The sequence below is a fragment of the Ornithodoros turicata genome, chromosome 1, assembly GCF_037126465.1.
Source record: "Ornithodoros turicata isolate Travis chromosome 1, ASM3712646v1, whole genome shotgun sequence".
Classification (NCBI taxonomy): Eukaryota; Metazoa; Arthropoda; class Arachnida; order Ixodida; family Argasidae; genus Ornithodoros; species Ornithodoros turicata.
The window spans coordinates 202,049,087-202,076,406 of record NC_088201.1 but is presented as its reverse complement, the minus strand read 5'-3'; the positions used below and the strand labels follow the sequence as shown (position 1 = coordinate 202,076,406).

Genomic DNA, 27,320 nt, shown 5'->3' with positions numbered 1-27,320 from the left:
TCAGGTTCTGAGGAGGTATATCTCTTGATCTTTTTGCAAGACAGTGCACTCTTACGTCACATAACTAACTTACAACATGCTATTTGTTATTCAGTTTGTTCCACCTCTGTTGTCACAATCAGGTTACATTCTTGGGTGTGTCAGAAGCCAGACGTCTACATGAAACTAAGCTGGAAATGGAAAACAAGACAAAACAAGACAAACGTTTAGTACAAAGTAATTTTCCAAATTAAAACTTTTTCTAAATTAAAATTAAAAAATTTTCTAAATTAAACTTTCCTAATAAATAGAAAATTGTCATACTCACCACCTGAAGCAGACTGCTGCTACCATTACCATCAACCTGCTTCTCTCCACCTGTGACAGAAATTGAGCACTTTATGTTGGACAATATGATGCATAAAAGTGTAATGTCGAATGGGGCTATTCTGTTGGAAAGCTGCCTCCTTGGCTCTCTCTTGCTCACAAAAATGATGATGAGTACATGGGTTACATGAGCAAAAAAAGATGGGATAAACTTTTGCTGTGAGAATACAGCAGTGACTTTGAACATCGCAACCGGAAAAATTAGAGGGATGTCTCCAAAAAATACGTGCGCTGCTAGTGAGGCCTAAGGGAGTCTGGTACATGATTGCCGGCCGCGGTTTATACATATTCCGATGTACGTTCGCGGAAAAGAATGGCTGAAATCCGCGGACAGACCGTGAAGCGTACTGCAGTACGTGCTTTTTGTTATATTGTTCGCAGTTTATCCCCGAGCACCACAATCGCTACCTCATTAGATATCCTCCGCTTTATTGTACGTACTTACATCCCGAGTGTATGTTTACATTGAGTCATCTATATCTCGCGCGTCTCGGCGCACAGTCTGATCTTACTCGAGCCATACCCAGTCTATCTGAGCCACTTCGTGGCCTATTATATCAACACACCACACTTTTGTGGGGCTTCATTGGAGATGTAATGGAAACAAATTCTTACCTGTTCATCCGGTACGTCGATGGCGTCCATTTGCTCATGGAACAATGTGGGCACAGCATAAGACTATGGCCTCTTACATTTTGCTGAACCTCCCGTACGGGATTGCAATAGGCCCGCCTCCTCGTACGCTTCGTCAGCAAAATGCCAGGAAACGTGCAATTCTTCTGCCACGACAAGAAGCCCGCGTTGCGATTGCTCCTTCCAACTTTTGTTTGGCGTCCCTGTCCTTCGCTCGTGAAATGGCATTTTTGTGTTCGCCCCCAGACGATTTTTCGCCGTCAGGAACACCATGACGCTTCCCGAACTCAACGACAATGTTGCAATTTCACCACTTAGCGAAATTCACAGCACTTTCAAAGAAATTCAAGAAAGTCCACTCGAATGTGGACCCCCCGCTGTTCGGTATTGTTCGTGCACTGGCAGGGCGGTCCTGTTCCCAAAAACATGAGGCACTGTCGGCCCTTTCGTTTAATCCGGGGTATGGGGAAAGTACCAGGGAAAAATAGTCACCAGATAAGCCGCACCCGCGGATAAGCCGCAGAGCGTCCGCGACAAAAAAAAAAAAAAATCGCGCATAAGCCGCGGGTAATACGCGTGAAAATACGGTAATTTTAATGGTTAAGAAAATAGTTCCTACCCATGTCGCCGGATGCGATAGTGCCTTTAAAGATCCCACAACAAGCTTCATTACAGTGGACTAGACAGTCGATCACACTAGGGTCTTCATATTTAAATGTATTTAAAGGTTTTCACATTGAAAATACGCTCCGCATGGCGCCTTCCATTCTCCAGTCTCTTCCAGGTACTCCAGGTACTCCCTCACCCTGACCGACATCCGGCGTGTGTTGGCTAGAGCCCGACAAAGTCGGATTTCCCATGATCTGATCGGGGCACAGCCTGACTTGGCTTGCATCCGGGCATTTGGTACGTCGGGCAGATGCCCGCTAAAGCCGGGTAGAGTCGGATTTCCTGTGGTCTGGCCCTAACCCGGCCTGACTTGTCTGGTATCCGGACATTTCGTAGGTCGGGCACGTGTCGGTTAAAGACGAATATAGTGGGATTTGCCGTGAACGCATCCAGATCAGACCTGATCTGAACAGCATCCGGGCTCGGGACCGGCTCATCCCGAGTTTTGTACGTGAACGTTCTTTTTACACCTTTTGATGCAGTGTGGGATAGGGAAGGGTGTTATTATCAGAATACACATGTTTTGAGCGTATAATTGAGCGGTCTTGGGTGGGCAAGTGAGGTAGCTTGGGCCAGCGGTTCTTTGATCTTGCCAAACGCTGCCGAGGCTTCTGCTGTCCAGAGCAGAGATTTGGAAGGACTGCTCTTGGGAGACAGAAAGAGCTCGAGCGGGCGCAGGATCTCGGCACAATGAGGGATTAAACGCCGATAAAAGTTGGTTAATCCCAAGAAGGTGCTGAGATGGTGGATGTTCGAGGGCTTCGGGAAATCGGTGATGGCTCGGACTGTAGAAGGAAGGGGAGAAATGCCGGTGGAGGAGATACGATGGCCTAGAAAATCCAAGGAGGAAAAGCCGAAATCACTCTTGTTGACGTTGATTATTATGCCGAAGTCGGAAAGGCGGGAGAAAAGCTGGCGGAGATCGGCGGCATGCTGCTCGGGTGATGTACTAGCCACCAGTATGTACTAGCCACCAAGGTTCAGCTTGGAAAAGGTGGTAGCGCCGTGGAGGCTGGCAGTAAAATCGTGCACATGAGGGATGGGGTACTGGTCCGGGATTGTGACGCGGTTTAAGGCTCTATAATCTCCGCAAGGGCGCCAGTCGCCGGTCTTCTTCGGCACCATGTGCAGCGCGGATGCCCAACTACTGGAAGATGGGCGGATTATTCCCATTTCCAGCATGTGGGTGAACTCTTCACGCGTGATCTTGAGTTTCTCTGGAGGAAGACGGCGTCGGCGTGTGAAGACCAGGGGACCTTTGGTTTCAATGTGGTGGATCACATTATGCTTTACCTGCTGGGACCAGTCAGGCGGACGAGTGAGTTCAGGAAAGTCCTTCAATATGGCGAGGAAGGGGTTGCTGGCGTCCTGGTAGAAGGCGATTTGTAATGATGGGAAGGAAGATCGGATGCCCGAGATGGTGAGACTCGTGGATGAGTCGATGAGCTTTCGACGGCGCATATCCACTAGGAGGTGGAAATAGGTCAGGAAATCTGCGCCAATAATAGGCTGAGAGACGTCAGCTACCAGGAAGATCCACCGGAAGGCTCGTCGGAGGCCGAGATTGAGCGTCAGCGACCGCTGGGCATAAACCGGGATTTTCGATCCGTTGATGGCTGTGAGGGAGTAGAGAGGTTGTTGCCGCCTGTCGCAGCGGCTCGCGGGGATCACGCTCACCTCAGCCCTTGGTATCAATGAAATAACGGCGAGCTGACGCTTGTTCGCGGACGTAGAATAGGCGACCGGGAGAAGTGCTTGGACCATTGGTAGCCATCTATGATCCGCTGGCTGGTTTTCCTGGTGTCATGAGCAAGGAAGGAGGCAATGGTGTGCCTCGGCACCGAATCGACGATGGTACCAGCAAATGGAGGGGCTCTGGTCTCTGATGGCTCACCGGGAACGGGAACGTCTTGGACCGTGGTGAGCTCGACCTTGACGTCGCCGACTGGAATCGCGTCGTGATGTAGAAGGCGCATGGGAGGCGGCTATGAGCGACGCGAGGGTACGGAACTCGCGGGAGAGGTCATCGCTGGAGGCTTGTGGGTGCGAGCGCGATGGCAACAGCGCGGGTTCCGAAGCAGGCTGGTGGGAGGACACCGCGGACAATGTTGGGCTTGCAACTTCGACAACGGCGTCGGCAAGCGTTGCCAGCTGGTCGAGGGACATGTCTGCCGCAGTGGCTAGGACCATTTGCAAGTTTTGTGGAAGCCTCTGGAGAAAAAGTTCACAAAGAATGGTGTCATCCAGGGAAGCAGAAATGTCGCCCAGCAATTGCCGCATACGCCGTAGCAACTGAGAGGGGCGGCGATCTCCAAGCTCCTCTTGCGAGAGCAGTTGCTGCAGAGGGGGACGGCTGGAAGACGTTGTTCGCTGGAGAAGGGCCTGCTTGAGTTGATCGAAAGGTGTAGTGGGGAATGGATTGGCCAGGATGTCATAGACTTCGTATGCCGCAGATGGGGTAAGGGCTGACATCACATGATAAAATTTGGTACGTTGGGAAGTTATGCCGGCAAGGTGGGATTGAGCTTCGGCCTGTAAGAACCATACCGAAGGATTGCGGTCGAAGAACGGTGGTAGCTTCACGGCGACAGCGGCCAATGAAGGCTGCGGTGAAGGGGCCGGAGCAGATTGACGGTCGCCGAGTGACATGGCGAGGCACGGGCCGAAGTTCCAGAAAGGAACTGTCCGGGTCACCAAATGTTGGACTCAGGCAAGAGACAACCGGTTGGTTTGGTTGCAGGAGCCCAACTGATTTTATTCTACGCGGGTAATGCACGCACGTGAAACTGGATGATGATGGTGGCAGCGCTGGGGCTGCTACACGCTGTTTCCGCTGGAACAGATACGGGCATGCAGCTGACGCATGCCGGGGTTCTCCCTGTTGTGCGAGATGTGGTCAGGCAGGCCACGACACAAAAGAATGCAAGGGGGCCGACCGGTGCGTCAATTGCTCTGGTGAACACCACTCATACTCAAGATACTGTCCAAAGTGGAAGTATGAAAAGGAGATTCTACACGTCAAGATCACACAAAACATCAGTTATGCGGAAGCAAGAAAAAGGGTATCGTCATACTTCTTTGAGAAATCTTTCGCAGCAACAGTAAAAGGAAAACCACAAACGGCCACCAAACACACACAGACCGAAGCACACACAAGCACACCACCGGACACAGAGGAAAACAGAGCAGTGGAAGACCCACACTCAACTCCACTTACTTCTGCGGCGTCACCGTCATCGATGCCACTTTTGTCATCGCCACCCATAGAAATGACTTCAATGGAGTGCCATGGCGATGCAAGCTCGCAAAGCTCATTCATGAGCGCAAGCTCCCAGTCTGACAGCCGAAAAGTAGTCTGTCGGGGAGTGGCTCACTTCCTGATATATCGCCAAAGGAATTAGCGGTTGCTCGGAAAGAAACTCCTAGACAACCAATAATGGCCCTGAAAAAGAAATAATGCAAGCTTATTTGAACAGTACACTCTTCACCATAATGCAGACACGTGCCACACATCTCTTTTTCTTCCTCTGCTTTATGGCGATCCTACAGTTGAATTGTCGAGGGCTCTTCACGAATCTTGACAATGTCACAGATGTTGTAGATAGGTACGATGTGTTCTGTTTTGATACAGGAGGACTGTCTGAATCAGCAGCAGACACATACACTCAGGCGGTGGAACTTGTTTAGAAAAGATCGTGTTGATGGAACACGTACATCAGGGGGTTGTCGCTGTTCTTACATTGAAAACCCTCCCTTTGAAACATTTCACATTAAAAACAACACTCGAGGCAGTTGCTGTTCAAATATGCCTTCATGGGGTCCTAACTGTTTGTTCCTTATTCCTACCACCATCAGGTGTGGTACATCAGAATGCACTCGAAACTTTAATTGACGAACTCCCGCCGCCTTTCCTCTTACTGGGAGATTTTAATGCCCATAACTGTTTATGGGGCAGCTCGAGAGTCGACAGGCGAGGAAAGGTGTTGCAAAAGATATTACTTTCTATAGCTGTCTGTCTTCTTTTCAAAGGAAGCCCTACCTATGCATGCAGTGCTTATCAGTCTTTCTCTGTGCAGCCCATCAGTGTTTCAAAGCATTGACTGGGCAGTAGATCAGAATCCTCGGGGAAGCGATCATTTTACAGTAGTTCTAAAACTACATAATGCCCAATCCAACCTAGCTACACGTCCACCTCGGTGGAAACTGTCACAAGCTGATTGGTATCTCTTCAAAGAAGAAGCCAGTCTCCTAACACCATCTTTTCAAGGTTTAAGTAGAGAAGATGTCAATAATCGTATTACTGACATCATTATAAATGCTGCTCAACAGTCAATCCCACAAACATCCGGTCGCCTCCCTAAGCGCTCTAAGCCTTGGTGGACAAGCGACTGTGAGACTACACGAAAAGAACAAAATCGGGCGTGGGGTGTCTTTCGAAGGCACTCCACAACCTCAAACTTAGTTGCATTCAGGAAAGCACGTGTAAAAGCGCGCTGGACACGAAGACAGGCAAAGAAAGAATCTTGGAAAAGTTTTGTATCGTCTTTAAACTGTAACACCCCCTCAAAACTTATATGGGACAGGCTAAAGAAAATCAAAGGGGATTACAGAAGTTTCTCTGTCCCATATTGGAGGTAAACGGCGTAGTTTGTCAGAGTTTAGAAGAGCAGGCCAATGCTTTTGGGGAACATATGCAACATGTATCCAGCTCAGCTCACTACAGCAGTGACTTTTTGAAAATAAAATCATCTGCTGAGAAACAGACTATTCCAAGCGAAGGCGATGACAAGTATCCATACAGTTCATTCTTTACAATGACTGAGCTACAAAGTGCTCTGTCATCCAGCAAAGTTACAGCACCAGGTCCTGATCGCGTTACCTACTCACTCCATGATCCAGCATTTATCTTCCACATCTTTAGGATCCCTTCTTGATTTCTTTAATCTTGTCTGGCGAGAGGGTTGTCTTCCGTCTGGCTGGATGGTGGCAACCATCGATCCATTACTAAAACCTAGAAAAGACTCCTCAAACCCCTCCAGCTATCGACCCATAGCGTTCACAAGTTGTCTAGGGAAAACTTTTGAGCCCATTATGAATGATCGCCTGATGTATTTCCTTGAAGCAAATAAATGCCTAGATAAATTACAGAGTGGCTTCAGAGCTGCGTGCTCGACAACAGATCTCGTCCTGCGGCTAGAGACTGCCATCAAGGAAGCATTTCTCCGAAGGCAGCACCGTGTGTCCGTATTTTTCGACATCGAAACGGCTTACGACACTGCCTCGCGGTATGGTATTCTGCAGGATCTGCGCACTCTGTGAATAAGCGGCCGCGTGTTTCGCTGCATTGCCAATTTCCTTCAAGGACGATTATTTCGGGTCCAGGTTGGTTCAACACTTTCCCGCCCATTCATACAGGAGAACGGTGTACCGCAAGGATCCGTCCTAAGTGTGACTCTTTTCACTGTAAAGATGAACTCCATAGCAAGTGCCACTCCTGCTTCAGTCAGATATTCACTGTATGTTGATGACGTTCAAATTTCTTGTTCCTCTTCGAGCGTTGCTAGGTGCGAACGTCAACTCCAACTCACAATAAACAAGTTGGTCAAATGGTCGCACGAAAGTGGTTTTAATTTTTCTCCGGAAAGGACAGTCTGTGTCTCGTTCTGTAGGGTACGCGGGATGTTTCCCCAACCAACACTTAAAATGGGCAGCCACGATATTAACGTAAAGCCTGAGCATAAATTACTTGGGCCGGAAAAAAATTGACCGGAAATTTACTTTCCTTCCTCACCTCAAACAACTCAAGGTAAAGGCCATTAAATCTCTAAATCTTCTAAAGGTGCTTTCTCACCGGTCCTGGGGAGCAGATCGTGACGCACTCAAGAAGGTCTATGTCTCCACTGTTCTTTCCAAATTGGATTATGGATGTGCTGTGTACTGTTGAGCACGGCCATCTACACTCAAAATCCTCGATCCAGTACACCACCAAGGACTGCGTTTAGTTCTCGGAGCTTTCAGAACTTCTCCAATACAAAGTCTGTACATAGAATCAAATCAGTGGTCTTTACAGCAACGTAGGTTTTACCTTGCTGCTTCATATGCACTCAGAATCAGGGGTCACCCCGAGAACCCAGCGTATTAATGTGCGAAAGATACACAATTCAGACAGCACTTCTTGAACAGACCTTCAGCCGTGCCTTCTTTTAGCATTATAATGTCACTAGCAGTCTAACACTATGGCTTTCCAGAATACAACTCTATCATTCTTGAGACACTAAGAAAATCTCTCCATGGCAGCAGCCTCCAAATTGCAACATGTCCCTTTCCAGGTAAAACAAACGTGATACTGCTAACACGGTACTGCAGCAGGAATTTGAGGTGCTAAAGGATAGCAGCCTTTGGCAGCCATGTAGAGTTGTACACTGATGGCTGAAAGGCTGTTTCAAGGGTATCGTGCGCTATGGTCACTGGCACAGTTACAGGGTCGCATCGTTTGAAAGCCACTGTGTCTGTTTTCACAGCGGAAATGTATGCCATTATTTTAGCCCTCAACTATATTCTACAAAATCATATAAAATCATCAGTCATATACACAGATTCTTTGAGTTCCTTACAGACTATCTGTAGCATTCATTGCACAAAAGACCCCATTGTTCATCGTGCAAGGAGCCTAGCAAGCACTATAGCTAACAGGGCTTATCGGTTACTGTTCTGCTGGGTACCCAGCCATGATGGGATACCCGGAAACGAAAAGGCCGATCCAGCAGGTGTTGCTGCCCTGACAAATGACATAACGCTGTTCGACATTCCATCGAAAGATCTCAGGCTATGTTTAAAAAGCAGCATTAACAGACACTGGCAAACGTTTTGGGACCAACAGACAAGCAACAAATTACATATTATAAAAGCCAAGAGAGGCCCTCCTCCATCTGCATCCAATCGACTGTATGAGGTGCTATCTTGTCGGCTCCGCTTGGGACACACATGCTTAACACATGGCTATCTCTTACGGGAAGAAGACGCTCCTGAATGCAACGACTGTGGGGAACAACTCTCAATCCTCCATGTACTCATTCTATGCCCAGCATATCAGCATCTTCGTGAACGTCATTTTGTTTTATTCTGTAGAAACTTCTTACCACTCCACCTAGCGCTTTTGCTGGGCGATGAAAGTATCATACCCTTTGAAAAGATCTATGTTTGTTTAGAAATACCGGGTTTTTAGAGGATCTGTGATTTTAATTACTAACCCAGCACTTAACACTGTTTTAATAAATACACAAATTTTACCCGGATAACACTTACACTAATATTTAGCGCATTATGGCCTTAGTAGCTAATGCGCCAGAAAAATCCAAATCAAATCAAATCTTGCCACAGAGGGCGCTACAAATTCACAAGAAGACTGCTGATATGTGTGAATTGATCAAATTATCATTGTATTCGCAAATTTCAGAGCTGCTGCTACTGTCCCGAGAGAAACCCTTCTGTGAGGGCGCATGCTATACACTCGGTTTGAATGATTACTACCATTTTGAAGAGGGTATCGGAGGCATCAAATTTCCATCAATGTTCCGCTAGCCTCGTTGCGACTCAAGCTAAGTTCGGAAAGCATCGCCGCTAGTCATATAGCCGTTTCTAAGCAGACAGCTATCAGTTTCTCGATCGTCCCTTTACCCCATGACTGTAGCGCACAAATATAGATCTGGGTATTTCTAGAATGGTTTTGCGCAAAAAAGGAGACACCTGTAAGGAACAAATGCCGACGTGGAGTAAAAAAAAAAGAACGACGTGCAAGCAATACAGTGACATACAATAATTCCAGTGTTATCCCTGGAAGGTGAGTCGATTTCGGATACCATAATAAAACACTGGCTCTATTGTCAGCAATTCCTTTTACGGTTTACAATAAAGGCTTTTCGAATTGAGGAAATAAATGGCTGTCTTTTATTTCTGATTAATTTCCACAGTATATTAGGACAATATATTGACAATGTTTTATGATACAAGGACGTGCCTGCTTTCATGTGTGCGAACGCGGCTGCATATAGGTCGCGTTCGCAACCCCGCGAACGCACCGCTTAGCTTGGCTGTATACGGACGGGAGCCTCCCTCAGTATGATCTGTTCCTGGCTGAACGTTGTGCTCTTGCTCGATCGCTCAGCGGTGCCTAAGGAGCTAAAACTGCCAAATGTTTCTATTTAACTGCTGCAGATGATGGACACTTCCTACGGAGCCACTGACAGCGCACTTGGAGAAGCTGAAAAGGTGTGTCTGTGTAATTCTGCACGCATATATTGCATAGGGTTTCTGGTTGTCACTAACACTTTATTATTGCAGATAGCACGGGACAGTGACCAGTGTAAAGAACAGCTCAACGAAGTATAAGAATATTATTATTACTATTATTATTATTATTACTACTACTACAACAATGAGCCCATTTCACTTGGTCGAGGCGAAAACGACGACAGGATAAAGCAAGAATCGCAACATGGATAGAAGTCACTTCTCAACGCATTATTTCTCATACGTAGTCATTAGGTAGTCATAACGCGACTGAGCATTAAACAGACATCATTCTCCGGTGTTAAAGAATAGAGACGAGCAGTGCAAGATTTCCCCACCTTTAAAAGTGCACAGGAATCATCGCAATCGGAAATAACACCTGCGCTGATTAAAACCCCAGAGTCAACAAAGCGCGAATATTCCACCGCAGCTACGAGGTATATGTTGCGCCTGGAGAGTCGAACCGAGACGTTTATCGGTTCAGTTTGGGTTTAAGGTCGATAACAAGAGTTCAGTTCTGGTTCAGCCCCGGAAGGCAACTATTATGGTTCGAACCGGTTTTTTAAGCCTTTGGGTTCGTGAACCGGTCCAGGGGCTGCGGGTGAGAATGAAGCACAGCAGGTAGGTTAAAGCACACTTCCATTTTTGTGGTAGCTTCAAGTTGACAGGAAGGCGCCAACGGTCGTTCACGATTATGAAAGTTTGAAACATTAGACTAGTAGTGGTTACGATAACCCATAGTCATGACTTACCTATTTGGGTTGACAGCCCCAGCACGTAACTTACGTCGCGGTGGTTAACTAATCCACCGGGTTGTTCGCAGGTTCGGTTCTCAGCTCAGGAATATAACAGTCAACGAAGACTGCTGCATTAGTTTAAGTCATTTAAGTAAGTGACATTATTGATAACCAGTCAGCAGACGCCAATACACGTTTAGCAGCGAACGACGCATCACGGTAGTTGGAATGACTCATTTTAGCTCCCAGGCACTGGGGGTTTTAGCGTTTTTAATTAAGGTGGATTGGAACGGTGTGATTCTGAGCCGAGGACTTTATATAAAAGGCGCGTTATCGTGATAACACAAGTAAGCGGATTTTTAGGCATTAACATATAGCGTTTTTAACTGCGTAGCAAGTCGTGTCGCCAATCGTCGCCGTGTATGATATCACTTTGTCTCCCGATAAGCTGAGAAAGGGGTGCTAACCGTTTTACATATCAACATTCCGTCCACTAGGAAGATAAAACGATACGTTTCTGAAGGTTGATTGGCCTTGAACGGTTTATGCGACGGGGAGCGCAACCTGATAGTGCCTCAAAATCCGCTCCCTAGTCATGACAGACTACCGCAGTGCTACCGTAGAGAGTAGTACCCGTGGAAAAAAGGCGGAACATGGACAACAACAAGTGGAAACTGAGTTGGACCCACTGGCAATTCTTAAATACAGTGTCAGTACGGTTAGTTTAACCTCGTTTATTTCAAATGCACAGAGAAAACCAGGTTTGATACGTTCCTTTCGTTCTGACCGGCATGAGCGCCCCCAGACCTTTACTTTGTATGTGAGTTATTACACGCGCTATGTGTCAGCGATCGGTTCCGCAGTTAGAGTGGACACCCTGCCTGGTCGTCGATTATCGATTCCGGCCGTATCAATCATTCTTCGAACCGGTTATGTCATTTTTTTTAAATGTTCGGCTCCAACATGTTGTCCACTCTTTCGGTTCCGCCAAAAGTAACGGTTAATGATGGTTTACAGTTTGGTTTTGGTTCGATTCTCTAGTTGCACATCTTCAAATATGGCTACGACCTTGATATTTCATGGGAAACATCTCGACCTGACGGATTTGTTGACAGAAATAAAGTTAAGTGTTCGATACAGACAAAGTAACGCACAGCGCGTTTAACTAAACACGTTAGACTACTGCTTCGAATGACTTTTGTTCCGCTTTCCCACACGCAAATATGTCCGAGTTAATAGCGCACCGTTGCAAGGCAGACGCCAACACAAACGCACAAAAAAGTAATTGTTATTCACCTGTGTGCTCAAGCAAAAGCACTGCAGTTAGGCTCACCAAGCGGCCATACCGCTGACGACTGTACAATATGTGTGCACTCAACTGCAGTAATCGCCAGGGGATCATAGTCATCACGTAAAACGCATTTCTGTGTGGAAGAGTACTTCTGAGAAGTAGAAAAGACGTATTAGCGCACTTTTAAAGGGTTCAAAAGGTTCACAACCATAAATATATGGTTGTCAACAATGGACCAGCACCGGCAAAGCATTATTACGGTTGTTAAGCGCGACAATAAAAAGTGCAGTAAAAATTACGCGTTCACCTTAGCTCCAGTGATGCTGATCAACTCCCTTAATTATTCGAGGCCTTTGCCTTACCTTCGTCGCTCATGCGCCAGGAAAACCTGAATCATTATCATCATCATTCGAGGCCTTGAATTAGAGTGAACGCATCTCAGTGTCTACGAATACTACCATGTTCTTTTACCCTCCTAGGCAGAAGCCCTGTATAAACAGTTGGCCGTCATCGAAGGCAATAATAAGGAAGCCTGGCGTCGTGTAAGTACACCCCTTCTCGTATGCATATCCATTTTACTATACATTTGCGGACTTTAAATATGCCGGCAGCGTGTTTTTCCTCTTACATATATCTCTCGTATAAATATACTTCGAAATATTCCAAGAAAGCCCATTATTGTAGGAAACAGCGGGCGTGAAGCGACGCGTAAGACACTCTAACATCATGTCCGCTGTTTGAGCGTGTTACACGTCGCTTCATTTAGGGATAACCCTCATGTTGTGCGCACCATGAATCCTCGCCAGCTCTCCGCCATACTTTCGGCTCCAACGTATCAAGGCTTAAAGCCCGATTTTTCACTTGAAGGATATCGCATGAGCATTTACTCTTAACATGAGGCACCTCCCCTCCTCCCCCACGCATGTGACGTTAACAGAATGCCACTCCCCTCTTCAGTGTCTCTTTTCGCCATTACCTGCGGAATTTCCCCCTTCATTTTTGAGTTGAAGTGATCTGGGCTTTGTTCCCTTCTGTTTTATGTTATGCTATTACTATGTTTTATTGTTCTGTCTTCAAAGCTGTCTGTGGGCCGTCACATCTATTTGATATCGTCCCACCATAGTATCGCGTTGTTTATCGGTGCTTTTGGGTTTCTTCTTCTTTATTGTTTTACCATGAACTCACGCGCTCCATATGGCCGTTTTGTAGAGCGCTTGTACGCACGCGAGTTTCGCTTTCTCCTTTTGCCATCTCCAATAACTCAGGTACTTAAAACGTTATGCCGAGCAACAATAGCTATGTGATGTGCTTTACCACGGCGGTGCGGAGCTATATCTCAATGGGATATTACCAGTGGGATATTACATCAATAGCATTACTTAAAAAAAGAGGAAGAAAGAGGAAGAAACACAAGTAGACTTTTCTAGTTCTGTCTACTTGTGATTTCTGTTCCTATCCCTAGCCCAAGGAAATGATACAATCAACATGGTTCTATGCTCATATTTTGACATTCCACGTATGGACGAGCGAACAAGAAGCCTTCTTGTTCCTTGGATTACTTGAGAGGTTTCACTCTAAAACAAAGCATGTGACGACTAACCTGTCCCGTGCCACAAGACACTATTCTGGAAGAAGTCAGTGGCAGTCGTTTCAACTATATTACCTACACCCTTACCGACGCAGAGGGAAAATACGTAATTGAAACGACTTTCGTTGATGTCCCCCAGACTAATGCGAGACAACGGCACGTAACGCTTTCCCCTGTTGAGGTTCCTTTTATGGCAAGGTGTTGCCCGGTTGCGTATTTCCAACCCTGACCGATGCGGGACTAGTGCGGCGGCAGCGGCAGGAAGCCCTAAAAACCCGGTGCGTTGCTGTACGACTGTACGTACACGAAATGACGGCCGCTATTATTTGAAGTTCGGATTTTTTACGCTGATGGCTGACGCCAAGTGCAAAGTAACAGATAGATTTTTTCAGGTGTCTTGGATTACGATAATCAATGTGCAAGTTCTTCGAACAGTTTATACTTTGCTTTTGAGAACGTGAGACCACTGATGGTCAATGTTTTCAGGGAAGTGCGTATGTCAGTGACGTTCTGCTGCAGCTTCATGTCTCCGGTTTGCGATGGCATGAATACAGAGTGCGATCGTTCAAAACATTCGACAAGGAAGTGCGAACAGTGAACAACCGAATACAGGCTAAAGCTTTGTTGCGCGTAAGCACCTTCGATCAAGTGTAACAGTATGAGATGGCGCTTGTCAATCGCGTCGTAAGATTTTGTTCTTTGCTACGATTCTTCATAGCGACCACTCTCTCTGGAGCTGTTTACGGAGAAAGTTGGAATTCAAATGTTAAAGCAATACGCCATCGTCGATGTGTGATGTCGTCGTGGCATATCTGCAAAATCAGAAAATGTAGTGCGGGCACTGAAGTCTGTACGTAGTGTATACAAGAATAGCACTGTACTGTGTATGGACACCAATTTCTCAGACAGAGCGATAAATTTTAATGGCACGCCACGCTCATTTACAAAAAAAAAAAAAAACTCCCGAGAGGAGGATTGGGCTCCAAGGATGGCTTGCTAATGCAATTACCACGTGTAGCTATTTCCAATGACTCCATAAGCAACTTACGCATAAGTCCCTTTCTTCATATAATACATCAGTTCGAAAGAAAATTGGTCCAGAACCGTTACATTCACAAAAGTGTAGTACGAGTTCAACAACAAGTTCAACAGTAAATGAACTCTGATCGCGATTGCGTGAATGTAACGGTTGTGAACCCATTCCCTTTGAAGTTCATGCATTATTTGTTTATTTGAAATACTATACATTATGTAAAGAAAGGGACTTATGGCGTAGGTTGCTTATGGAGTCATTGGAGACCAAGCCATCCTTTGTGCCCATACGTTCTCTCCAGAAGTTTTTGTGTATATAAACGTGGTGTGCCAGTAAACTTTATTGCTGTGTCAGGAAAATTGTTGTCTGCTAATTTTATCCTGCCTCGGGTGTCCTTATTGTCATTATGAACGAGCTAGTCTGCGCCCTTTCAGTGTTATCGACTATACCCTAGTACGCAGGCTGCTGCCCTATATTTTTACGTATGCTCACAAAAAAATAAATTTGCATCAGAAAATTATGTGCGGTGTTCCAAGATTTGTGGAAGTGTAGGGGCGTGCTAGGAAAATACCTACCACAACGCTACAAGAATAGGCACCGAGAACGTCTAACCTCGGGCTCTCCTTCTCATATCTATCTAATTAATTATTGTGTAATAATTTTATTACGTTGTCATGCAAGATTCTGTTTTGTGAGAAATCTCTTGAGACTGTCTTATGAAATGTATTTTATATGTCATTTGGAAGAAGCACACTGTGAACCTGGTCAGTACATGTACATTATTCAGGTACACTACATACAGACACTTTCATTGAAAGAGAAAATTCCTGCAGTACTGTCAATTTCAAAAAGCACTTTGATGCATCATTTTGTCTCAGAAAACTACGAAAGGGAAAAAGCTGAGATAAGTTTGCTTAGATACAAGCACTTAACGTAGCTGAACTTCCGCTGGACCAAAAACCGTCATAGTGTACATCCGTTTCTTCCATATCAGCTCTCCATGCAATACCTCATACACGTGTCGAAATCTATTTTGGAATAGTCGAAGTCTCATTTGACGTGGTCACGTGATGCTCTCAACTTAGTTTTCACGTTTGGCTGGTTGGTGGAGTCACGATGGTTGAGTATTACTGGGAGCCTTCTGCTTTGTCAACTGACATGTTACGCTTGTCAGAGATGTGGAAGTTCCCCGACAAAAGGAACGCATTACAAGAAAAGGTGCTGTGCAAGAAAACAATTGAGTTAATAACAAAGTTAGAGGCAACGAAAAAGAACTTTAAGTTCCTGAATCACTTTGGAAAAGTAGCCAGGCACTTTCTAGTTACCAGCGGCATGGCCGAGCGGGTTGAGGCTTGCCGCTCGTTGGTGGTAGCCAAGATCGTGCTGAAGACTGGGAGGTGATGGGTTCGAATCCTACCACCGGCTGTGCTGTCTGAGGTTCTCCCTGGGTCCCCGGAAGACTTCCCCGACGAATGTCGGCACTGTTCCCCCCGAAGACAGCCCGAGACGCATACCAACCAACTCCCACTACTTGCTGCAGACATGTCCACATCCGTACGCTGCTCATATCCAGAGTTGCTTCGCAGCGCTAGCACTGAAGAAAAAAAAAAACTTTTGGGATTTCGATAAGCGTGGTTAACGAAAACAAACTTTCATTGGTGCCGGAAGATGTCGAAGAATTATTCAAAAACAATGGAGTGAAACACGTCACAAGCACACCCTATTATCCTGCTACGAACGGTCAGGCAGTTAGTGTGTTCTGCAAAATCAAGCAAGCGTTGCAGAGGATCAGGAAGAAACAATGTCGTGCACGCTTGCCCGTTTTTTTCCTTAAGCATCGTACTACTGTCTCTGCAGCGACAGGTCAGCAGCTCTCCTGTTTAGTGGTGATCTGTCCACTGCTATCACGCAGCTACAGCCCGTTTGATTATGACGGAGAAAAATCATCGCCGGGCATTTGAGCAGGGTTACCACTTTCCTTCCGCAACATCTCTGGGAACCCGTCCTCGGTCTTTAGAGGGGAGATTGGGCCGCATGTCATGGCTTGTCAATAGCGGGAACGGTACGGCACGTCGAGATAGGAACAACATTAAGCCTTGGAGAACGCTACGAGTCGGACGCAAGATTCAGCGTCAGGAGAAGATGGGAAAAGAAAATCCTCGCAGCGACAGTGCATTGTTCCAGCCCCATGCAACCTGCCATCGCCATTGGCTTGGGTTTCCACTTCTCAACCAGATGTGGACTTAATCCTGAGTGCAGCTACGGAAGGTCGGTGTAGCCGGAGCCCTCAGATACACCATGATATAGTGATTTCCAACGACAACTGCGCAGAAGTCGGTACAGCTACCGGAGGCGGTCGTAGCTACCGCTCCAACGCTAAGGTCGCAACGTCAACCGGTCCTACCTGACCATTATGAAGACCTGGTCCCCGGTTCATTGCGGAACGACAGTGTTGTGTTTGACTGTTGAGACTTCCCGTCTAAGTTCAACTGTTGGAGGCGCGTGCGAGTTCGTGCGTTGGTGTAATTATGAAGACCTGGTCCCCTGGTCCATTGAGGAACGACAGTGTTGTGTTTGACTGCTGAGACTTCCCGTCTAAGTTCAACTGTTGGAGGCGCGTGCGAGTTCGTGCGTTGGTGTAATTATGAAGACCTGGTCCCCTGGTCCATTGAGGAACGACAGTGTTGTGTTTGACTGCTGAGACTTCCCGTCTAAGTTCAACTGTTGGAGGCGCGTGCGAGTTCGTGCGTTGGTGTAATTATGAAGACCTGGTCCCCTGGTCCATTGAGGAACGACAGTGTTGTGTTTGACTGCTGAGACTTCCCGTCTAAGTTCAACTGTTGGAGGCACGTGCGAGTTCGTGCGTTGGTGTAAGGCTCTGATGTGTCCGAGCTGGGAGCATTTTTGTGTGGGTAAATTTTCTTGGAACTGAAGTTACTAAGTTGTATCGTCCGGCAATAAACTTAACACTTAGGTAACAGCCTTCTAGCCGCGCCCCTGATAAAGTTCAGTGGATAGCCGTTCGGTGGATAGGCGGTCAACCGAACGTTCGCATGCCTAAGAAAACCCAACCCCAAAGTGTGGACAACGTTTTTCAACAGCCGGCAAATTCACGTGAGCACCACCTCTAACTTTCGACAAGAAGGTGTCGAAGGTGCCGGCAGTCCAGAAGAAGATGTCGAACGTGTGCCTGACGGCTGCAGGTAGAATATAGAAGGGTGGCTCGCTGGTCCATTTTGAGCGAGGGCGTACGGATGACGTACAGGCGGAGCCGATAGAGGACAGATACCTCGAAAATAATGATGGACATGTCGGCTCCCGGATCGGGTGTGAGTACCAAGATTTTTTTTAGAGTAGTAACATTTCCTTGAGTCTGAGAAAAACGACATGGACGGGAAACACACAACTGGACAACGCGAAAGTAATGGATGACACGAGACACGCTTTCTAATCTATACCAGCTCGCTTGTGCCCTTTTGCTGCACTTCACACCTTGCAAAATGCACCTTGGTGTGAGAGCACGGCATTGTAAATGAATCAACACAAGAGTTGGAGCTTAATCGCGGATGTTATCTTGCAGACAAAAAAGAACATAAAAGAAGAGGAAGATGTCAAAAAAAAAAAAAAAAAACTCAAGATCCTGCAACAAAAAGCCTTGTCAGAGGTTAAGGCAACATACCTGGAAGAGGAGGATAGGCAACTTTTTGAGAACTTGCTACGTAGCGTAAGCCATGAACTGATGGATCATTGCTTCGATGCCCGCTACCTAAGACACGAAGGTCTGAGTACGGTGGAATTCCGTGCCCGGCTTCATTCCGCGCATTGATTGCATGTAGTACGTTCAGACATGTAAAGATACCTGAAAAAGTATATAAAACAAGGTAACAAAAACCGCGAAATTGTACTTAAGATTAAAGTAATTAGCGAATTAAAATTGACGTCAAAACTAAAGTAAATAATTAATTACTTTAAACTGCAAAATTAAAGCAACTAAGTTTGAATCGCAAATATTTCCAAAAGTATTTAGAATATATCTAAAGGTCAGCCTCGGGAGTACCTTGACTTATTAAAACTGTAACGATATTCTGGAAGCCCATATTGACCTGTGTGAAGTCACCCTACATATCCAGAAAATGGCCTCATACCTTAAATAATCGTAAATTAACCGTCCCAAAACACACACGGGGCCGCAGTTTTTATGACGTACTTGGTTTAGGCGGTCTATATCGCTGACGTAGCTGTGTTCTTCAAGACATCCCTCCCTCTCTACGGAGTATACGCGAATGTAAACAAGCGATGGTGGCATGGAATGTCTGCTCGACCGACGTAGGCTTCTTGATTGCAGTGTTGTTCCATATGTGGGATGGTTTGCAAATGCAAAAACACGTTCTTATCACCTGTCGGCTTAGGATTCGTGCAATTATGCTGTCGCGTTGCCGGACGGCGGCTAACTAGCTCAGAGCACCATGAACGTCACGTATTATCAACAGAGCTATGCTACGCCTACATACGATTTTTTTTTAAATTGTAGTTATCTTTGATACAATAATTCAATTGCTTGCTTAATTGCGAGACTTCACTATCGTATAAGCTAAGCTACGGAAGAACGCTGTGTAGCGCTGCGTCACTTGCTGCTTGCGAAGTCACACACTACGTACATATCAGTGGCGTAGTCAGACCTCCGAAGTAGGGGGCTCGATACGAAACCTCGCCCCCCTCCCCCCCTCCCCCGCTGATCCTGAGTGCGACAACACACCATACTCATGCACGCCGCAAAATGCGGTTAAAAAAATGAACGAAATTAATTGATTTGGACATGCACAATACGATTACATGTATAGGCTGTCATGTCCAATGAGGTGGTGTCACGAAATTGGAAGGATTTTGAAAAGCTCATACTTTGAAAACCATTCAAGAGTGCTGCTTAGACGCCATGAACTGTAAGAACTTTCGCGATCGTCACAGTGTCCCCCCCCCCCATATATTATTTTCTCCTTGGATTTGCACGATTTCCGTGGGTCGGTCCGTGGCAGGTAGGGGGGCTCGAGCCCCCCCTAGCCCCCCCGTGGCTACGCCACTGGTACATATATATCTCTTTCGAATGGCTGGTGTGTGACGTTCCAGGAACAATATGTAAGCTGCTTTAAGGGCATTATAAATAATCGTGTGAATTAGTTGTGCTTGGCAACGACATGGCATCGTATACACACTGTAACAACTCTAGCGGCAAATTCCTGGTTAACGTATTTGCCGAAATTATGCACTATTGAGAAAGCAAGCACCAGATACAAGAACAAACAAGATACATACAAGAGGACATATATGACTTTTGAGATTAGCTCTCAAAAGCCAGAGCAGGAAAAAATAAAGGCGTAATACCTTGCACAGTACAAGTACATAGTGAAAGCGTAATTATCAGAGACATCCTTTCTTTTTCTGTTTTCATATTTTTGTTTTTATTCCAACTCCAACTCCAAGAGACAGCCTTGCATTTCACTTTTGCTGGTTCAGCAGATCAATGCAGTCATGCCACAACAGATTAAATCAACCACTAAAAATAAATAAAGTGAGAGATGACGATTCTTGCATACATCACCTGGCCATGTCATTATTACATCTGGATCTGGGTATTGGTTTCAGCAGCCAGGTTAATTCTAGTAACATTTCCACACATTCCACAGATACTGTAGTTTCACGCATAGCACATAATTTTATCACCATACATAGATCATAGAACTGCCTGACTGACCTGCATAATGTTCACCATACGTGAACAAGGACACTGCAAGGTGGACAAATCTTCAATGCAGTTGAGGTGTTCTGTGGTCAGTCTTATAGCCAAAATAAGGTCATATCCGACTAACCACTGAGGGGGGTTGCAACACCATTATCCCACGTAAACGTAAAAGGAGCCTCTTTTGTGTTGTGGAAACCAAGGTTCCCATTCCCGGGGAGTCGGCCCGTCCGTCCAGCGACCAAGGGAAACGCAGCTCAGTCAAGTGAACAATGAATAGAAAGGTTTATTACCTTAATAACAAGCAACCCCGCCGATCTCTTGATCGCGTACAAGCCAGAAGTGACCCTGCTTTCCAGAATGATCGTCCTTTTTGAGGAGCTTGCCCCGACTGTAGCGCCATCAGACCAGTTACGTGTTTTGCACCTGTCAGGCCGGTTGCTCACTGAAGTTCACGTGGCTGATAAGCTCCCACACTCCCCCCACCCCAACACCTTGCACCACGACGTTTCTCATAATCCCTAATCCGAAATGTCCGCATGCCTAACACAGCGCAAGAATCTGAGAAAACCTTACTTGTAAAGTAGGTAGCGTTATCTGTGATGAGCTGAGCGGGAAACCCGAACCGGCAAAAGGTGTCGAGTAGTCTTTCCCACACTCTCTGGGAAGTCAGCGTCCTGAGAGGAAACAGCTCAACCCATTTCGTGAAATGATCAGTAACCACAAACAAATGCTGGTTACCTCTAGGACTACGGGGAAATGCTCCCATCACATCACAAGCAACTATCTGCCAGGGCCTATTACTCTGAATAGGCTGTAAGCGCCCAGGGGTAAACCACCACGAGGTTTTGCTCTCTGGCATATCGGACAAGTACGAACATACTTAGTTACATCCTGCCTCATTCCTGGCCATGTCGCAACACGACATAACTTTTCATAAGTTTTCCTGCCACTGCTGTGACCTGCCCAGGCCGAATCATGAAAGTAACGTATGAAAGACTTACGCAACTTCCGTGGCACCACGACTCTGAATGGGGATGAGCCGTCATCGTCATCCGCCTGGGGTATGTATCTGAACAGGATGCCATCCTCGCCCGGCAGATAGGAGTCGTGCCGTCCGTCAGTCGTTCCGGTGCCCGCCGAGTCCAGCTGAGCTAACCATTGAGACACCCGCTGACAAAGGCCGTCCGCTCTCTGAGCGTGTAGGAACTGCTCTCCGATCCTCTCTGATCTGAAGGCTGATCCTAGGCGACGCCAGCTGCACCTTGCGGGGGTTGATGGTGAGCCCCGCCTGTTTCATCCTTGCAACGACGATTGACAGGTGTTCCAAGTGTTCCTGAAAGTTTCTGGAAAACACTACGACATCATCCATGTACGCCATCGCGACTTCGCATCTCCCAATACGGTATCCATTAGCCGTTGGAAACTGGCGGGAGAGTTAGACAGACCGAAAGGCATCCGTACAAACTCAAACAAGCCCCTATGACAGGTAAAGGCTGTTTTCGGGATCCATGTTTTCGGGCTGTTTTAGGGATCGGGAGGCATCCTCCGGGGCAACTTGGATTTGCAAAAACCCTCTACTACATTCTAGCGTTGAAAACACTGTAGCGTTGCCCAGGGAATACATAATAGACTCGATGGACGGAAAGGGGTAAGAGTCCCTTACAGTTACTGCGTTAAGTCGACGGTAGTCGACGCATAACCTAGCCGTACCATCACGTTTCGGAGCCAGGACAACGGGAAATACCCAAGGGCTCTGGGACCTTTGAACTGCACCGGTTTGGAGCATTTCATCAAGAGCAGCGTCTCACAAAGCACGCTTATGCACACTCAATGGCCTCGGATTACAACGCCAGGGCCTAGCGTTACCCGTGTCTATGCTATGCTGTAACACAGACGACTTACCGGGTTTTTCAGTGAAGACACCGTCAAACTGCCGCAGTACTTGTTCAAGCTGACGGCGCTCCTCCTCGGGACCATGGAATGACCCCAAGACAGTCGGGAGCGGGGACGGTTTGACGGACGTTGCTGCAGCTTGCTTAGCTGAACTGCTGTCATGTGGCACGGCGAAAGGAAAAAATCCTGACGATCCGTGGTAGACGTATCCTCCATTGGGCAGGTCCAGCACAAATTTCTGCCGGATGATGAAGTCCCTGCCTAGGATAATAGGCACTGCGAGGCCGGGAAGGTGGACGAAGCGCTGCTTTCGTCGTCTGCCATCGGAGCACAACCAGAGTGCGACTGCAGTCTGTGCTGGAATGACGTCATCGGAAGCAAGGCGTAGGGAAACTTCCGTGGTATGCAGGTGCACGTGTCTAGATAGGCAGCTCTCATAAACACAGTCACCGATAAGCGAGAGCGTAGCTCCAGTGTCGATAAGGGCGATGTAATCTTTACCCAAAATTCGAACAGCAATGTTTGGTTCTATATCCTGAATGTTATCCCGGACAGAAAAAGCAAAAGGAGCTAAAGCGTCCCCGTTTTTTATCTTGCTGCTTGCAAAGCCAGCTTTAGAATGATTAAGGCCAGTGGCAACTGCGGACGTCGCTGAGCGGGTGTTCAGTGACGTCGGCTTCGGTCGTTTCCCGTTTGCAAATTACGGGAATTCCGTCTGCCACGCGGGCAGTGCCGACGAAAATGGTCGGGGCTGCCGCAACTCCAACAGCCAGCGGACGTTCTGCGCTCTTGTCGCGGAAGGTACCGCTGTTCTTGGGCTCCCGTGCGCTGCTCCCCAAAGCTTCGGGTCGCGCTATGTCTAGCTGGATGCAGTCCTGCTGGGGTCACCCTTCGTTCATAACTAAAGGGGTCAAGTTGCCGGTGGGATGACTCCGCAATGTAAGGGTTACGGTAGCTGTCATCCAGACTCACCGCAGGTGAGTGCTCAACCGGGGCCACACCCGCAGACCACGCGCAACGCGGTTCCAAGACCTCTTCGGGTGGCGGCGGGGGCCGATACTCGGCTTCTGCCAGGAGGTCGCCTTGTATAGTACGAGCGTCCTGGGCCAACGCTTCTAGACTATTGAAGCGCTGGGCTCGGAGATAGGGCCGGAAGCGCGGGTGGCATTGTCGGATTGCCCGTGTCACCCGTCGTTCCTCTGGAGCAGTGGGATCTGCTCTCTTGTACAGTTCTTGTAAGGCCCGAACGAATTCCAATAGGCTCTCATTAGGGTGTTGAGTTCCCCTATGAAATTCCTCTAGGATACGGTATTCGTAATCCGGTGGAAGGAATTCGTTCTTGAACCGCTGCTGGAAGTCCCGCAGGGACTTAAACTTCGACTGCAACCGAAGCCAGAGTGCGGCATCTCTGATTAGGGCAACCTGCAGGACGCGTTCTAGCAGAACTCCCTCCGAGATCCCCATGCCAGTTTGATAGGCTGTCAGGTCATCTAGGAAGTCTCCGACCGACTTTTTGTCTGAGTACCCGGAAAAGGTGGGGACGGGTACAGAGAGTCGTAATGGCGCTTGAGCCTGTGGCTGCGAAACAAACCCGGCTGCAAGGCGTTAAGTCGTCAACGTACAGAGCTCTGTTATGCGTGTCAGTAACTCTGTCGTTACTGCAGGGTTTGGCTGCGGCATTGCAGATACCTCAGCCAACGTACCTTGTGGCGGCACCCCCGCCAGTGCTTTCCCATCACCGACCGGTCCTGTCGGCTCGACTTGTTCTGGGAGTCCGTAGCGAGCACCGCTACGTACAAGGTGTCCGCGCGGCGGGGAACGCTCCATTTCCAAGAGGTGACAGCAACTGAAAAACACTCACAAGACGACACAAAACCTAAGGCGCTGACGCGCAATTCTCCCCAAAAAATAGTGACAAAAATAAAATGGACACTCCCATGCTAATGAAACTAGGCACCAGGAACGCCTGGGCTTCGTGTCCCCCGCCACCGAACGGACGACCCGGTTCCGAAATCGTTAAGCGCCAGTTGTGGAAACCAAGGTTCCCACTCCCGGGGCGTCGGCCCGTCCGTCCAGCGACCAAGGGAAACGCAGGTCAGTCAAGTGAACAATGAATAGAAAGGTTTATTACCTTCAATAACAAGCAACCCCTCCAATCTCTTGATCGCGTACAAGCCAGAAGTGACCCTGCTTTCCAGAATGATCGTCCTTTTTGAGGAGCTTGCCCCGACAGTAGCGCCATCAGACCAGTTACGTGTTTTGCACGTGTCAGGCCGGTTGCTCACTGAAGTTCACGTGGCTGATAAGCTCCCACAGTGTCAATTTGCGTTTTACAACCAATATGGGAATAGAAGTGTATGAAATGGGCGCCGTGAATACCGAAAATCAATGAATCCCCTTGCCCCCCAATTTACCCCTTCTAATAGGAAATATGTTGTCGAACAACATACACAAGCTGGATTACACATGTATGTTACGACAGTGTGTACGACACAGGAAGTATGGCTTATTACCTCTTGCAACATACAGCACAAAGCGATGAGCACAGCTTGTGCACAGCGCAAGTGGTGATTCACAGATGAATGAGCCTAACTGTGCCTATCGGTGATGAGCATGCTGACTGCGAAACCACGAGGAAGTCAACAAGCCAAGAAGTGCCAGAGCGAAGGCTGGCCGTGACGTCACTCGTTTTGAGCGGACGATCGGACGGCAAACGAAAAAACTGATTGCTCCGTAACACAGGGTATTTGTTCAAACTATTTTGGAGGTACACTCAGTAGGCACCAACCTTTGTTTCTTCTCGCTTTTGTTGTGATATCTGACAATGAGTCTTCCCCAGAGCTGACCTTTAAGACATTTCGGTAGGCGTCGTAGAAAATCATATGGATGTAGGATGACGCACGTTTCAGTTTCAAGCACACGAGTTGATGTCTTCCCTGATGAAAGCACAAAGGAAACTTAGAAGTTCTGAAAGTTAGGGGCGATGACGGAAGCCCCGCATTCGTCAGAACAAAATAGCTCTTTAGCAATTTTGGAACACTTCCTCCTCTCTCCGCAAATTCCGTGCGCGCTTATTTGCGACAATCAAGCAGGCGGGGCTAGTGTCGACTTTTTACTATTTTTTAGACTATTTGTGTTGCGATACTGTGCATAGTTTTTGTTGGGTCTGTATTTATCCATGGGGAGCACTTCATAGCTCTGTAAAAAAAGTGAGACTCGCATGGCGCGCATAAATTTCCCTCAACTAAAAATTGTCCAAAGCCTCCCTACATGGCGGCAGAATCCCAGAAGGTAATTGCCGAAAGTCCCACAATCCACCGGCGGGTACGTCGCCAGTTAGAATTTTTTATCACTTTACGTGAAACACCCTGTATATTGAGAAAGGTTCACAAAAACGAAACTCCTTAGATTTGCGGTGTATTCCTACATCTTTTACCCCACCTCACACAGTTTTCGTGTTACAGAGGATCGACCATTTCAACGTGTCCGAGTTCGAGGATGTTCGGAAGAGCACACTGGATGCCAAGGTACAATTGTAGACGTGTGCATATCAGGGCAGCAGGAGGAGTGTCACTCACTACCAAATCTCTTTTCACATTTCAGATGCAACAACTTCAAGAACAAAATTATCAGTTAAAACAGCATCGGAAAAAGGTACGAATAAAGGCGACATAATATGAGCTATTCAAGAGAATGACCATGCCATAGAGAGTCAGGGAATTTAGTCGAGCAGCAAAGCGTTATCTACCTCGCAGTAGTAAGTACTGGACTCTCGTAGTTCACAACACTCAACTGGTCTGAACAAGATTTAACTAGCAATTAGAGCTAATTGAGACCCCTCACATTAATTAGCACACTTCAGTGAGTCGTTACACTAATTAGGGAGCATCTAACTCGTGTCCAGGCCAGCTGAGCGCTGTGGACTACGAGAGTCCATAAAAAAGAAAAAAAAAATATATAAAGAGGGATGACGAGAGAAGGAGTTTAGTTGAAGATCCATGACGCCAACTTGAAGAAAGCGGTCCGGAACGGCCGCTGACCATCACTGGGCGATGGAGCACAGAGGCACGTTGGAAAGCATCACAGCTGTGACCCACCAGTTCTGGACATCCTGTCACGTCGGCTGTGACGTCATCATGACATGTCTCGGCAGGTTAGGACAGCTCTAGAGATGCAAGGAGAGAAACACTCATAATACAGAGGCTAGAAATGCAAGAGTAAATATGCTAACCATCAATAGCTGAAAACAACAAGAATTAGTTACACAACAAATGAGCCCACCGCAACAGCAGTCACAGTGAGCACAGAAGGATGCGTCCGCTCCATCCAACAGCAAGGCACGGAACTGAATTGTAATACTTTTTTCTCCTCTATACAGTCACGCATTGGCACACCCCTAGCGGTTACTTTCTCAACTAATCTCATGACAAAATTATTAAGAATCACGCCAGCGCTACTCTTGTTCCCAAGGCAGAAGAAGATACAAAATGGCGGGGATGCCTGGACAACATAACCAGTGCTAAACATGCACGGGCATGAAAATCATAAAAATGGGGGACAAAATTGGTGAAAGAATTAGTTACACCACAACAGCAGTCACAGGAGCGCAGAACGATACGTCCTTTCCATCCGAGAGCCAGGCGCAGAACTGAATTGTAATGCTTTTTTCTCCTCCATAATGTCATGCATCTGTGCCCCTTGCAGTTACTTTCCGAACTAATTTAATCGCAAAATTATTAGGAATCGTTTTGCATTATTCCCATTTAAATCAAGGGTGCAGCAGCACTAGCGTCATCGTCAAGACAAGAACGATCAACATGAACCTTTCGTGTCCATAAAAAAATAATTAAACGAGGAAAAATCGCATGAGCGCTGGGCAACAGAGGAAAGCAAACACAGAAAAACACTTGAACAGAGTGAAAAAAACATTCACCAACATTTTTCACGTACACCGCATTCCCTCATTGTAAATCCGTTCATCACAAAATCCACCACAATCGTCACACAGCATTCACCAGTGACGAACCACACAGCCGCACCCTATCAGAGGCAAACGGACTCCCACCGCAGCTACGCTCTTCCAC

At 47.1% G+C, this 27,320-nt stretch overlaps 2 protein-coding genes and 1 long non-coding RNA gene across 3 annotated transcripts in view; 2 read left to right on the top strand and 1 right to left on the bottom strand.

Annotated features, from left to right (window-relative positions):
• Positions 1 to 3,558: 3,558 nt before the first annotated feature.
• On the bottom strand, positions 3,559 to 4,317 carry LOC135393534 (uncharacterized). The gene has a single exon (XM_064623945.1). The coding sequence runs from the start codon at positions 4,315 to 4,317 to the stop codon at positions 3,559 to 3,561; it is 759 nt and encodes a 252-aa protein (XP_064480015.1).
• A 5,689-nt stretch (positions 4,318 to 10,006) lies between these two features.
• On the top strand, positions 10,007 to 18,198 carry LOC135378951 (uncharacterized). The gene is made up of 3 exons (XR_010418650.1): positions 10,007 to 10,050; positions 12,465 to 12,527; positions 18,187 to 18,198. It is a non-coding gene; the product is annotated as an uncharacterized LOC135378951 (long non-coding RNA).
• A 43-nt stretch (positions 18,199 to 18,241) lies between these two features.
• LOC135378948 (uncharacterized) overlaps positions 18,242 to 27,320 on the top strand; it is a 67,333-nt gene continuing 58,254 nt past the window's right edge. Inside the window, exons 1-3 of the mRNA XM_064612135.1 lie at positions 18,242 to 18,330; positions 25,701 to 25,763; positions 25,840 to 25,890. Coding sequence (XP_064468205.1) covers positions 25,840 to 25,890 — 51 coding nt within the window. The 5' untranslated portion in view covers positions 18,242 to 18,330; positions 25,701 to 25,763. The remainder of the gene's footprint in view (positions 18,331 to 25,700; positions 25,764 to 25,839; positions 25,891 to 27,320) is intronic.

Excerpts from the sequence above, each read along its gene's own strand:
- LOC135393534 (XM_064623945.1), bottom strand. The coding sequence starts at position 4,317 with ATGTCACTCGGCGACCGTCAATCTGCTCCGGCCCCTTCACCGCAGCCT.